Source organism: Aquarana catesbeiana, linkage group LG09, assembly GCF_042186555.1.
Source record: "Aquarana catesbeiana isolate 2022-GZ linkage group LG09, ASM4218655v1, whole genome shotgun sequence".
NCBI classification, from domain to species: domain Eukaryota; kingdom Metazoa; phylum Chordata; class Amphibia; order Anura; family Ranidae; genus Aquarana; species Aquarana catesbeiana.
In genome coordinates, this window is record NC_133332.1 from 149,684,037 (window position 1) to 149,698,313 (window position 14,277).

The window sequence follows — 14,277 nt, forward strand, 5'->3', positions numbered from 1 at the left end:
TGATCACCTCTGCGGTTTTTATTTTTTGCGCTATAAACGGAAAAAGACCGAAAATTTTGAAAAAAAATGATATTTTCTACTTTTTGTTATAAAAAAAATCCAATAAACTAAATTTTAGTCATACATTTAGGCCAAAATGTATTCGGCCACATGTCTTTGGTAAAAAAAATGTCAATAAGCGTATATTTATTGGTTTGCGCAAAAGTTATAGCGTCTACAAACTAGGGTACATTTTCTGGAATTTACACAGCTTTTAGTTTATGACTGCCTATGTCATTTCTTGAGGTGCTAAAATGGCAGGGCAGTACAAAACCCCCCCAAATGACCCCATTTTGGAAAGTAGACACCCCAAGGAAATTGCTGAGAGGCATGTTGAACCCATTGAATATTTATTTTTTTTGTCCCAAGTGATTGAAAAATGACAAAAAAAAAAAAAAAAAAAAATATTTACAAAAAGTCGTCACTAAATGATATATTGCTCACACAGGCCATGGGCCTATGTGGAATTGCACCCCAAAATACATTTAGCTGCTTCTCCTGAGTATGGGGATACCACATGTGTGGGACTTTTTGGGAGCCTAGCCGCGTACGGGGCCCCGAAAACCAATCACCGCCTTCAGGATTTCTAAGGGTGTAAATTTTTGCTTTCACTCTTCACTGCCTATCACAGTTTCGGAGGCCATGGAATGCCCAGGTGGCACAAAACCCCCCAAAATGACCCCATTTTGGAAAGTAGACACCCCAAGCTATTTGCTGAGAGGCATATTGAGTCCATGGAATATTTTATATTTTGACACAAGTTGCGGGAAAGTGACACTTTTTTTTTTTTTTTTTTCATAAAGTTGTCACTAAATGATATATTGCTCACACAGGCCATGGGCATATGTGGAATTGCACCCCAAAATACATTTAGCTGCTTCTCCTGAGTATGGGGATACCACATGTGTGGGACTTTTTGGGAGCCTAGCCGCGTACTGGACCCCGAAAACCAATCACTGCCTTCAGGATTTCTAAGGGTGAAAATTTTTGATTTCACTCTTTACTGCCTATCACAGTTTCGGAGGCCATGGAATGCCCAGGTGGCACAAAACCCCCCCAAATGACCCCATTTTGGAAAGTAGACACCCCAAGCTATTTGCTGAAAGGCATGGTGAGTATTTTGCAGCTCTCATTTGTTTTTGAAAATGAAGAAAGACAAGAAAAAACATTTTTTTTTTTTCTTTTTTCAATTTTCAAAACTTTGTGACAAAAAGTGAGGTCTGCAAAATACTCACTATACCTCTCAGCAAATAGCTTGGGGTGTCTACTTTCCAAAATGGGGTCATTTGGGGGGGTTTTGTGCCACCTGGGCATTCCATGGCCTCCGAAACTGTGATAGGCAGTGAAGAGTGAAATCAAAAATTCACGCCCTTAGAAAGCCTGAAGGCGGTGCTTGGTTTTCGGGGTCCCGTACGCGGCTAGGCTCCCAAAAAGTCTCACACATGTGGTATCCCCGTACTCAGGAGAAGCAGCAGAATGTATTTTGGGGTGTAATTTCACATATTTCCATGGCATGTTTGAGCAATATATCATTTAGTGACAACTTTGTGCAAAAAAAAAAAAAAAAAAAAAAAAATTTGTCTCTTTCCCGCGACTTGTGTCGCAATATAAAATATTCCATGGACTCGACATGCCTCTCAGCAAATAGCTTGGGGTGTCTACTTTCCAAAATGGGGTCATTTGGGGGGGTTTTGAACTGTCCTGGCATTTTATGCACAACATTTAGAAGCTTATGTCACACATCACCCACTCTTCTAACCACTTGAAGACAAAGCCCTTTCTGACACTTATTGTTTACATGAAAAAGTTTTTTTTTTTTGCAAAAAAATTACTTTGAACCCCCAAACATTATATATTTTTTTAAAGCAAATGCCCTACAGATTAAAATGGTGGGTGTTTCATTTTTTTTTTTCACACAGTAATTGCGCAGCGATTTTTCAAACGCATTTTTTGGGGAAAAAACACACTTTTTTTAATTTTAATGCACTAAAACATGCTATATTGCCCAAATGTTTGATGAAATAAAAAAGATGATCTTAGGCCGAGTACATGGATACCAAACATGACATGCTTTAAAATTGCGCACAAACGTGCAGTGGCAACAAAATAAATACATGTTTAAAAGCCTTCAAAAGCCTTTACAGGTTACCACTTTAGATTTACAGAGGAGGTCTACTGGAAAAATTACTGCACTCGATCTGGCCTTCGCGGTGATACCTCACATGCATGGTGCAATTGCTGTTTATGTTTGACGACAGACCGCCGCTTGCGTTCGCCTTAGCGCGAGAGCAGGGGGCGACAGGGGTGTTTTTTTGTTTTTTTTTTTTTTTCTTTATTATTTTTTTGCTTTTTTAATCTTACTTTTAAACTGTTCCTTTCATATTTTTTTTTTTAATCATTTTTATTGTTATCTCGGGGAATGTAAATATCCCCTATGATAGCAATAGGTAGTGACAGGTACTCTTTTTTGAAAAAATTGTGGTCTATTAGACCCTAGATCTCTCCTCTGCCCTCAAAGCATCTGACCACACCAAGATCGGTGTGATAAAATGCTTCCCCAATTTCCCAATGGCGCTATTTACATCCGGCGAAATCTAAGTCATGAAATACTCGTAGCTTCCGGTTTCTTAGGCCATAGAGATGTTTGGAGCCACTCTGGTCTCTGATCAGCTCTATGGTCAGCTGGCTGAATCACCGGCTGCATTCTCAGGTTCCCTGTTGAGACAGGAGAGCCAGAGAAAAACACGGAAGACGGTGGGGGGGGGGCATTCCCTCCCACGGCTTGTAAAAGCAGTCTAGAGGCTAATTAGCCGCTAGGATTGCTTTTACATGAAAGCCGACCGCTGGCTGAAAAGAATGATACCAAGATGATACCTAAACCTGCAGGCATCATTCTGGTATAACCACTCAAAGTCGTGAATGGCGTACCTGAAGACAAAAAAATGGTTAACAATGGTTAACAATAAAGCACAGTAAAGTGTAAATAATTACACACCTGAAAAACAAACATGATAAAACATAATAACAATAACAATAAAACATTGCAGAATAGAATACAGTAAAAAAGAGCAGAACAATAGAGAGAGAGAGAACAATAAAACAACAACTATTTTTTTTTATTTCATATTTTTTTTTTTTTTTACACTTTTTTTGTAACTAACTTTTATAACGGTAACCGGTTCCAGGTTCGGGTCTCTCAAAATGCGATGGCATCTTGGGAGACCCTGTGAAAGTGTGCCTAGTCTGTGCAATGCTGTACCCTACGCTAATACTCAACTAATGAATGGTAGCGTTCAAAACATTCACCAATGCAAAGACCAGGATTGTCAGGACAGGAGGGACAATAATAGCGGGTGTCATGCCTATATCCGCGCTTGCTGCAGACACGACATCTTTTTTGGGGGGTTCGTTGGGTAGGGGTACTCGGGAGGACATAAAGAAAATGCCTCTCATGCAGCCGACTGCATTTGGTTGGGGATGTGAATGGGGGAAGTACGGGCGCTGCAGAAGCGGTGGGTTCCCAATTAGGATTGGCGAATGCAGCAGGAAGGGCACTATGGGCACGATGGGCCTGTGTTTGTCTTTCTGGTGGCAGCGGGACACTACTTGTGCTTGCCACCTCACCAGCTTCAACTGCACTTATGGGACTCGCCACGTCACCACGTGTTACTGCAGTGCTGGTTTGACTACGACCGGGGTGTACTAGGCCGCTGGCGCTTGCCAGTTCACCAAAACGCTACCAAAAAACGTTAGCGATCGCAGGGATCAGGCCTGACTCTGCGAACGCTGCAGTTATGCGTTTAGTGTTTTGTAAGTGTCAGTGATCGATCGATACTGCACTTGGGTGGGCTGGGCCGGGCCGGGCGGAGGGGCAAAACGCAGGTGCTAGCAGGTATCTGGGCTGATCCCCCTAACACTGCGTTTTTGGGAACCCTAAACTGCTGGGGACGCTAGTATAGATCTGATCGGATCAGATATTGATGCGATCAGATACTATACCACTAAAGGAGGTGTACGGTGCGTGCGTGGGTGTTAGCGGTACTGGCGCTAATCTGACGCTGCCTGGGGCTGGTGCTTGCCAGTTCACCAAAACGCTACAAAAAAAACTGTTAGCGATCGCAGGGATCAGGCCTGACTCTGCGAACGCTGCAGTTATGCGTTTAGTGTTTTGTAAGTGTCAGTGATCGATCGATACTGCACTTGGGTGGGCTGGGCTGGGCCGGGCGGAGGGGCAAAACGCAGGTGCTAGCAGGTATCTGGGCTGATTCCGCTAACACTGCGTTTTTGGGAACCCTAAACTGCTGGGGACGCTAGTATAGATCTGATCGGATCAGATATTGATCCGTTCAGATACTATACCACTAAGGGAGGCGTATGCTGCGTGCGTGGGTGTTAGCGGTACTGGCGCTAACCTGACGCCTGGGGCTGGTGCTTGCCAGTTCACCAAAATGCTACCAAAAAAACTGTTAGCGATCGCAGGGATCAGGCCTGACTCTGTGAACGCTGCAGTTATGCGTTTAGTGTTTTGTAAGTGACAGTGATCGATCGATACTGCACTTGGGTGGGCTGGGCGGAGGCACAAAACGCAGGTGCTAGCAGGTATCTGGGCTGATCCCGCTAACACTGCGTTTTTGGGAACCCTAAACTGCTGGGGACGCTAGTATAGATCTGATCGGATCAGATATTGATCCGATCAGATACTATACCACTAAGGGAGGCGTATGCTGCATGCGTGGGTGTTAGCGGTACTGGCGCTAATCTGACGCTGCCTGGGGCGACGCATATCACCGCCGGGCGATCAGGGGGCTAAACCTTTATTTGGTAATAAACGGCGGGTGCCCTGACACTATAAAAAATAAACGAACTAACCAGCGTCATCCGTAACGGTTATACGGTGATCAGTGGTGAAAGGGTTAACTAGGGGGCAATCAAGGGGTTAAAACATTTATTAGGTAGTATATGGGGGTCCCTGACGCTATAAAACGCTGACGGCGAACCTAAATATTTACGTCCCTAACTAGCATCACCAGCGACACTAATACAGCGATCAGAAAAATGATCGCTTAGTGACACTGGTGACAGGGGGTGATCAAGGGGTTAAAACTTTATTAGGGGGGGTTAGGGGGGTACCCTAGACCTAAAGGGGGGTAATACTCACTGTCCCAACACTGTAACTGTCACAAACTGACACTATGCAGTAATCAGAAAAAAAAAAAAAAAAAAAAACCTGCTGGTGTCAGTTTGTGACAGGGGGGGGGGTGATTGGGGGGGGATCGGGGGGCGATCGGGGGGGGGATCGGGGTGTTTTGTGTGCCTGGCATGTTCTACTGTGTGTGTGTGTGTTGGTGCACTCACATAGATGTCTTCTCTCCTCGGGCCGGAACGGAAAATACCGACTAGTGATGTCCAGTTCATGAACGAATCGTTCTTTTGAATCGATTCTTTTCAGTGAACTGGATGAATCGATTCATCTGAGTGAACTGATCCGTTTGAAACCGTTCACTATGCACTCAATACATAGCAGAGCAGAGCAGAGCAGAGCAGGCCTGGTAATATGATCCTAGAGTGAGAGAGCTCCGCCCCTCCCTGCAACCAATCAGCATGCTAAGCACAGTGACACTCAGGAACTGGATACAAACTTAAAACAAGAGTCAGGAGTACACAGGTTACCGAGTTAAAGAATCATACAGGTTACCGAGTTAAAGAATCATAGGAGTTGTTAGAACATAGTACACTGAAAGAACCATGAGTCGCCACCAGTAGAACAATACACTAAATCAATGATCAAGTAGCAGCACTACACTACAGACTGCTTTAGGCTGGGTTCACACTGCTGCGGTGGCAGACATCGTATGTGATTCGCAGCGCACTGCTGTTCACATCACATGCGATGTCTGTGCTGTGCGATATCAGCCATACAGATAGTATGGCTGATATCGCACCGCATTCGGTCCAAACTCGCACAGGACCCTTTTTTTTTTTTGTTCGGACCAGAATCGGATCGCATGGGTGTTCACACCTATGCGATCCGATACATGTCCGAATTGTCAGTTCGCAGTGCGATATGCGGGCTGAACTAGGGGTGTCCTTAACAATGTATTGACACTCCCCAGCAGTTCGCATATGGCAGTGTGAACTGCCGTGCGAGTTGGTGCGATGAGGGAACCCGCAGTAAATTCGCTGCGTTCCCGCACCGCAGCAGTGTGAACCCAGCCTTAAAGACAGAGAGGACAAAGTCAAGATAACAAGCCTCTATGTGATAGTTTGTTGAAGTGACAGGTTCTCTTTATTGCATCTTGGGTCTGTTATATGATCACATGAGTATAGGACTGTGCTCAGTAACCTGGGTAGCAGGTGTTCTGTCAGATCAAGCAATCTATAGGAGTAGCCAATATTGCCACTTACGTGATGCACAAACAGCTGTGTAAACGAAAAGCGGGTTTTTGTGCATGTGAACTGCATTCTGATGGGCCAACTTCACAGTTAAGATTGCTAGCCATCAGATTTGTCCGTGGTCTTTACAGTGCATAACGAGGCCCCTTTCACACTTGTGTGACTTGTCCTGCGACTTGGGACTACAAAGTCGCATGACAAGTGGTACCCCATGATTTCCAATGAGTACCGTTCATATCTGTGCGTCTTCAAGTCACAGCGACTTCAAAGTAGTCACTGCATTACTTTGGTCCTATTTTGATGCGACTTGAGGCAGAGACCTCAAGATTACATAGGTAATTCTTCAAGTCGCATCAAAGTCACGGTAAAAATCGTGGCAAAAATTGCACGACTTTCAAATGGCACAAGTGTGAAAGGAGCCTAACGATTGGATTTTACTACCGTGGGTACTTCGCCCGCCCGTGGTAGTAAAATCCGATCATTTTTTCTGTGCATGCGCTGTAAAGATTACGGAAAAATCTGATGGCTAGCAATGTGAACTGTGAAGTTGGCCCATCAGAATGAGGTTCACACGCACAAAAACCCGCTTTTCATCCACACAGCTTTTTGTGCGACACCAAAATTGATGACGCTGGCTGCTCTGACAAATTGTGCTCTGACAGTCTGACACAATAGTATTGTGCTTGTGCTCTGAGCAACAAACTAAATCCAAGTAAACCTCCCCAGGACCTGCCAACCTTCTGTGAAGAATCATTCTTTTGATTCTAATCATTTAAGAAGGTCGAGTCAGAGATTTGGTTCACTTGCTTGTCAGTAGACTCAGCAAGTGAACCGAAGAATCGATTCATTGAATCGGTTCATTTCAGTGAGTAGTTCGAAATGAACCGATTCAATTAAAAGATCCGGACTTCCCATCACTAATACCGACCCGAGGGGAGATGACATCACTTCCTTTGCTGCTGTTTAGCATACAGCAGCAAAGGAGTGTTTTCATTGGCCGGCGGCGATCGCGAGGGGGGGGCCACGAACGGATTGTCTCCCCCTCATCACCGATCGCCGCTGGACAAAAGACGACCGCCTCGGGCACCGGGGGGGGTCCGATCGGACCCCCCACCCGCGGAAGGCAAATCACGTACCCTGTACGTGATTTTGCCTGTCCGTGCCACTTTGCCGACGTACATCGGCGTGAGGCGGTCGTCAAGTGGTTAAATGTGTATTCTCACCCAAAAGGAAGTTGGAGATGCTTCACTTAGAAACCTGGAGCTGGCGGCAGTGAATAGGGACTAGGTAAATATTTGTGCACACGTACCATTCATGTTAAGTAGTGGTGGATGTTTACCATACTGCTTAACATGCATAAATAATAATAATAATAATAACATTTAGTATCACTTTAACTCACCTCCCCTCACTCCCTCATGACATCTGCACCTGATCTTCCTCTGGGTTTGGGATCTACAGCCATCTTGATTGGCTGAGCCAGAATGATGTAACTTCCATGAATGCATGCAGGAGTTAATTGTGGCACCAAGCTGTGCAACTCAGTGAACATTCTGACAAAGACTGCAATATTTTGCCCATGGAGTTGTCAAAAAATATAAGAAACAAGAGGATGGATCTGCCCACCAGACCCATCCTACAGCTTTATTATTAATTTTGGCATGAACTACATTTTAATTGTCAATGGAAAAAAGTGGTGATACTTTACACCATATGCATCAGGGGGAAAAGATCTTTATGCTACCTGACTTACTGCTGATTAAAATGAACATGAGCAGATGTCTTCTAACCTTCATAACACATCTGTTCTTCTTTGGCTAGTTTTAAATGTATAAAAACTTAGAACCCCTGGTGCATAGCATGTGTTATAACAGATGATTATTTTCTGAGTAGTTGTACCTCAAGTACTTGGTGAATTTCCACTACTATTTTAATCTTGTTTGTTGGTTGGTGGGCTGGTTTAGGGTATATTTTTATTATCTTTTCCTGTCTAGAACGAAGAAATCAGCCAAAAAAAGAGAAGAAAAAATTGTCCCTCCTTTGTTGTCACCATTGGGGGATGAGCAAGTTCGCAGATTACATTCCAATGACAACAGTTCTTTTAGTGAGGAGAGCAGTATTGCAACTGTGCAGGTTCCTGTCACTTCCTCAAGACACAAAAAGAATGGGAGCACAACAAACACTAAAGTAAGTTGTATGAGTTTTGTTTTAAAGATTTAGGAATGGTGAATAATGATTTTTTTTTCATAATTCTGATCATTTAATGCCAAATTATAGCAGCCTCTACACAATTTCCATTGATTGGCAGATGTGCTTAAATTACATTTCACAAAAAAGTGTCTGTTAGATCGGATCTGGGACCTTGTGCCTAGCCTCACAAAGGACAGATTACATGAACTGTTGATTTATAGATTGGCCTTCAATCCCTAGAATTATAATACTTGTTTGAAAGTATGGAAGGATTTTCTGCACATAGTTGTCACAGATAGCAATAACAGTTTCCCAAATGCTCTAAACCATCCCTATTATTTCCAAATCTTAAAATATGTTTAGGTTGGACTCTTAATTCAACCACTTAGTGAACCAAGCACTGACCTGCACAAGGTAGCATACAATCAAAATGGTTCTTTTTAGTGTGACTAAACTGCTTAAGGCTGACTTTGCATACTTGCTATTGATTACTTCATATTGTTGAACTTTGCATTTGGTTTTTATTTTCAGATATCAGTGTGTCCTTATTGCTTAAAGCAGGGAGCAGGCATTTTGCCCATCAACATGTGATGTTGCAAGGGGATCTATTTGTTTAGACGTTTTATTAGACTGAAATTATTTTATGGTGTTTATAAAACTTGGTATATTTGCCATCATTGCCAGTCTAAAAGAAGGTACAGATTTAAATAGGGTACTGAAATTCTCTGGGCGCAGGTGGAAAAATGCCCCAAAGCCTAATATTATTATTGGGTCATCTGCTCTCATTGTCTATGGCTGTCTGAAAGGTACTCTACTCTGCCAAGGTGACACATATACTCAAATATTTAGTTTCCCTTTCTGAAGTTACTTAGTTTTGTATCCTTTGTAGGTTTAAATACTTTATTTTTTAGGCAGATCATGCATTCTCCATACTCTGAGCCATTTATCTTGTATTTACAGGAAGATGAGCACAGGAGACCACCAATCAGTGACATTGAAAGTCTCCCGCATCATATAGAGCCTGATGTATGGTCATCAATACCTGCAATAAACAATGGCAATACTGATTCTCAAAGAACGAAGATAATGTTTGATGAAGCGTACGTTAATTCATATTCAAATGAACGTTTTTCAATAGATGTGGGTCATGTTTTTCTTTTCTTTTTTTTTCTTTTTTTTTTTTTTTTTTTACAGCATAATCCTTTACAATCTTATCTGTCAAAAAAAATGTTCAATTTGCTTGGAAACACCTCTTTGTAGTAATTAACTATGATCCATATGTCTGACAACCTACCATAGATAACAGTGGTACCTGCAATCTGGTGTTTAAAGTGGATTTAGAGGGAATATAAAGTTGTTTGCATACATTTTTTTATCATGGTCAGGACTTAAGTAAACATTTTTTTTTTTAGTTGGACAAATGTGATATTTTACATAAGTCGCATTCTTATTTTTAGCCAGCAGATGGTGCCCTTAGTGACTTTATTTATGTTTTCCGCTATCATTGTACCACCTGATGGAAAAGCCATGACACTGATTTACTACAGGCAAATAGAATGTTCACTTTGCAAGGGACATTGCACATTACAAGGGAATTTGCCCTAGAGCATACGGAATGAGCTGAAACTCTGCTGACTTTCCACATCCAATCATGTGCAAGCAAGAATGCTATTTTTTATTTCCCTTGCATATGATTGAGTATTCTTTGTAAAGTGAAACTTCACCACATTCACTAAACCTTGGGGCACATTCCCTGGCCAAGTGCAACTTCCTTTCCAAAGTGAACTGCCTTTTGCCTTTAGTTAATCACCCCCACCCCCTCCTGTGTTTACAGAAATCAAGCTCAATTTACACACAAGTGAATGAAAGAAGTAACTGAACCCTTAGCAGATGGCTCCATTGAAGGATTTAGTTAGACATAATAAACAGACAACTCTTGCTTTGCTGCCTTTTTAGATAACCCATAGTGCTCTGAGAATAATTTGTCAAGTAGTAAATGTTTATATAAACGACAATGATTGTATACATATAATAACATATTTAAAACATATGTTTAAACACTAGGTTAAAAAAATGAATCAAAACCATAGTTGCCCTTTAATTTGAAACTTGACAATACAATTTTACTTTATCTGCCTGTGTTATTTAACTGGGTAGAGTTTCGGGGGAAATACTTTAGGTTCAAGTTCAGACAAACCTGAAAGCTGCATTTTTTTTTATGCTATGCAGCACTAGGGACCGAACTAACTTCGTATTGAAATGTGGCACTTCCACACTTCTCATCTATCCTATGATTCCTGGTGAAGAGGGATGTACTAGCAGGTGAAAGTCTCACAAACACTTTTCCAACGTCTGATTAGTACAAAGAACACTAGAAAAAAGTCAATGAAGTTTAGTTGCTCAACATTAATTAAGATGCCGTATATTTCCTAAAGTTAGTAAAAGAAAGAAAAGTAAAAGTAAAAGAGTCTATTCCGATCATGTGTAGGCCTCATCTGACTTTTTTTTCCAAAAATTCTGATGGATCTAGAAATGGAACATGTTCTAAATATTTCCGATGGAACCAATTCCTAATGGGGAAACCGTTCATCTGTACGCAGTTCCGATGAACCAAAAACGACCCATGCTCTGAAGCAAGTACGAGACGGAAGCTATTGGTTTGATTTAAAAAACAAAGAAAAAATGAATTACACATGTGCAAAAGTTGTGCTTTTCTAGCATATGCTGCCTAATGTATTTGTAATGGTGTCTCAGAAATGCACATTTTGTGTGCCAGAAAGAGCTTCCTTTTTCAGTGTTCTGTTGTATTTTCCATGTCTATAGTATTAATTTCATTAAAGTGGTATTAAACCCAAAATGTTTTAGATTTTTTCCCTCTATTTTCACCAGGTGATCTGCCCAGTAACACACTTCTTATATTAGGGTGCCTGTTCTCTGGGTGAAGGAGCAACAGAGACACCTTTTGACAGAAACAATAGGGAGAGGGGAGTGTTGGATGCACTAGCAAATTTAGATAAACTAACACATTGAAGCTGAACGCCAGGTAACGGTTTCTAAGCAGTTACAGCAACAGTTTTGTTTTTTTTATTTTGGGAATAAAGGTTTTTTAAATAAAAGATGACCATTGTGAGCACCACTGTCAGTGGTAACTGGGTTTTTACTACCCTCTAACTGCTACATCTGCAGGACAGCTTGTTACATAGCTACTTAGTTGGTAATTTTGAATAGAGACTCCAGTCCATCTAGTTCACCCTGTGTGGGCATGTGTATGTGTTTGTCTCTACCACTTCCCATATCCCTATATTTTGTGTTCTGTAAGATGCCCGTCTAAAATTTTGAAATTAGTGACACTTCCCGCTGAAACCACCAATTGTGGAAGAGAGTTCCACATCCTTACTGTTCTAACAGTAAATACCCCTTATGCCATTTAAGGTTGAACTACTTCTCTTCCAAAATCATTGAGTGGCCACTTGTCTACTTGAGTGACCTGAGACTAAATAGTTTCCTCCCAATGTTCAAATCGCCATTAAGATATTTGGAGATTGCTATCATATCCCCTCTTAAGTATCTCTATTCCAAGGAGAATATGTTTTATGTTTGTAATTGTTCCTCATAACTGAGATCCTCCAGCCCCTTTATTAGTTTTGTTGCCCTTCTTTGGACTCTCTCCAATTCCAGCATATCCTTCCTGAGGACTAGTGATTTGTTCTGCTGAAAACAGAACTTGTTCTGTTGAAAAACAACCTAGAAAGGACTGAGGCTCCATTCACACTAGCGCGTTTTTTGATGCATTTTGCAGAAATGCACGGGAATTTTTTAACATGGGTTCCTATGGAACATGTTCACATCAATGCCTTTTTGTTTCTCTGCATTTTTGGAAAGGGTCAGGGACTTTTTTTCATGCAAAATGCAGCGTTTTGCATGTAATAGAATTCAATGGACAAGCATCAAAAACGCAAGTGCACCATTTTTGCAGCGTTTTTGCAGCGTTTTTGCCTTTTTTTTTTTTTTTTAGACTGTAAAAAAAAAATGTAAAAAAAAAAAAAAAAAAAAAAAACGCAAATCGCGGCAAAAATGCAGCAAAAACGCTGCTCAAAAACATGGCAAGCATGAAAAAAAAACCTCCAAAAACGCCCAAAAGCAACATGCATAGGTGTGAATGGAGCCTGAGGCTCCATTCACACTAGCGCGTTTTTTGATGCATTTTGCATTTTGCAGAAATGCATGGGAATTTTTTAACATGGGTTCCTATGGAACATGTTCACATCAATGCTTTTTTGTATCTCTGCGTTTTTGGAAAGGGTCGGGGACTTTTTTTCATGCAAAAAGCAGCGTTTTGCATGTAATGGATTTCAATGGACAAGCATCAAAAACGCAAGTGCACCGTTTTTGCAGCATTTTTGCAGCGTTTTTGGTGCGTTTTTGGTGCGTTTTTGCCGTTTTTTTTTTTTTATTTTTTTTTTTTTTTGTAATTTTTTTTTAAGACTGTAAAAAAAAATGAAAAAAAAAAAAAAAAAACGCAAAACGCAAATCACGGCATGGATTTCAATGGACAAGCATCAAAAACCCGTTTTTGCAGTGTTTTTGCAGCGTTTTTGCAGCGTTTTTGGTGCGTTTTTGCCGTCTTTTTTTTTTTTTTTTTGGAATGTATACAGTAAAAAAAAAAAACTGTAAAAAAAAAAAAAAACGCAAAACGCGGCAAAAACGCAGCAAAAACGCTACAAAAACGCTGCTCAAAAACGTGGCAAGCATGAAAAAAAAACCTCCAAAAACGCTCAAAAGCAACATGCATAGGTGTGAATCGAGCCTCACTGGCCAGGTCAGCTAGTGAAAATAAAGGAATGAAAGCAAAAAAAGAAAACAAATGGAGCCATCACATCTAAGAATTTTTAAGCTGCAATATAATAATTGTTTGCTTTTGGGTTTATTACCTCTTTAATGTAAATGGACTGTGCATTTTTTTGTATGATTGCACATGGATACATTTTTTACCTTGTTCCTTAAAATACAGTCTTGTTAGACATCTTCTTTATATTAATTTTCATTTCTTTTAAATCTGTCATTCAGATTACACAATGCTGATTATTACATGCAGGAAGCAAAAAGGTTGAAGCACAAAGCAGATGCTTTGGTAAGTTTTCTCCCCTTCTTTTTGCCCAGGGATTCATTATAAACAAGTAAGCTCAGACCTCAGCAGTGTATTAATTTGCTTTTACTAAACAAAAATGCTTTACTTATACAACTATTACAATAATAGGAATACAATATAAGACTGACAGATATACCTATAACAAGCAAAATGCTACCTACTTCCTACAAAATAAGCGTTAGCCCTGGTTCACATTGGCACAATTTGACATGAGATTTGACATGTCAAATCTGCAGCAAATGCTGCCAATGGCACCGTCCTCATCTGTGCGACGCCGCATTTGTGGCACTGCACGATTTCAAAAAGTAGTTTCTGTACTACTTTTTGTGATTTTGGCTGGGATTTACATTGACATCTGTACAGAAACCTGCACAGATGTCTCTGAAATCATGGCCGAAATCGGGACTGACTAGCGGGAGTGAAATCCCACAGCTCAGTGTGAACCTGGGCTAAAAGTTACTTAACTCAGGTTACAGTGGGTTCAAGATTTCCGTAGGCAATGAGGA

General features: G+C 41.1%; 1 protein-coding gene across 2 annotated transcripts in view; it reads left to right on the forward strand.

The window, feature by feature from the left end:
• Positions 1-14,277, forward strand: part of AFF2 (ALF transcription elongation factor 2) — a 976,027-nt gene that overhangs the window by 876,364 nt on the left and 85,386 nt on the right. For both annotated transcript variants that reach the window (XM_073599267.1, XM_073599268.1), the window contains 3 exons: positions 8,427-8,619; positions 9,583-9,722; positions 13,690-13,753. In XM_073599267.1, coding sequence (XP_073455368.1) covers positions 8,427-8,619; positions 9,583-9,722; positions 13,690-13,753 — 397 coding nt within the window. The remainder of the gene's footprint in view (positions 1-8,426; positions 8,620-9,582; positions 9,723-13,689; positions 13,754-14,277) is intronic.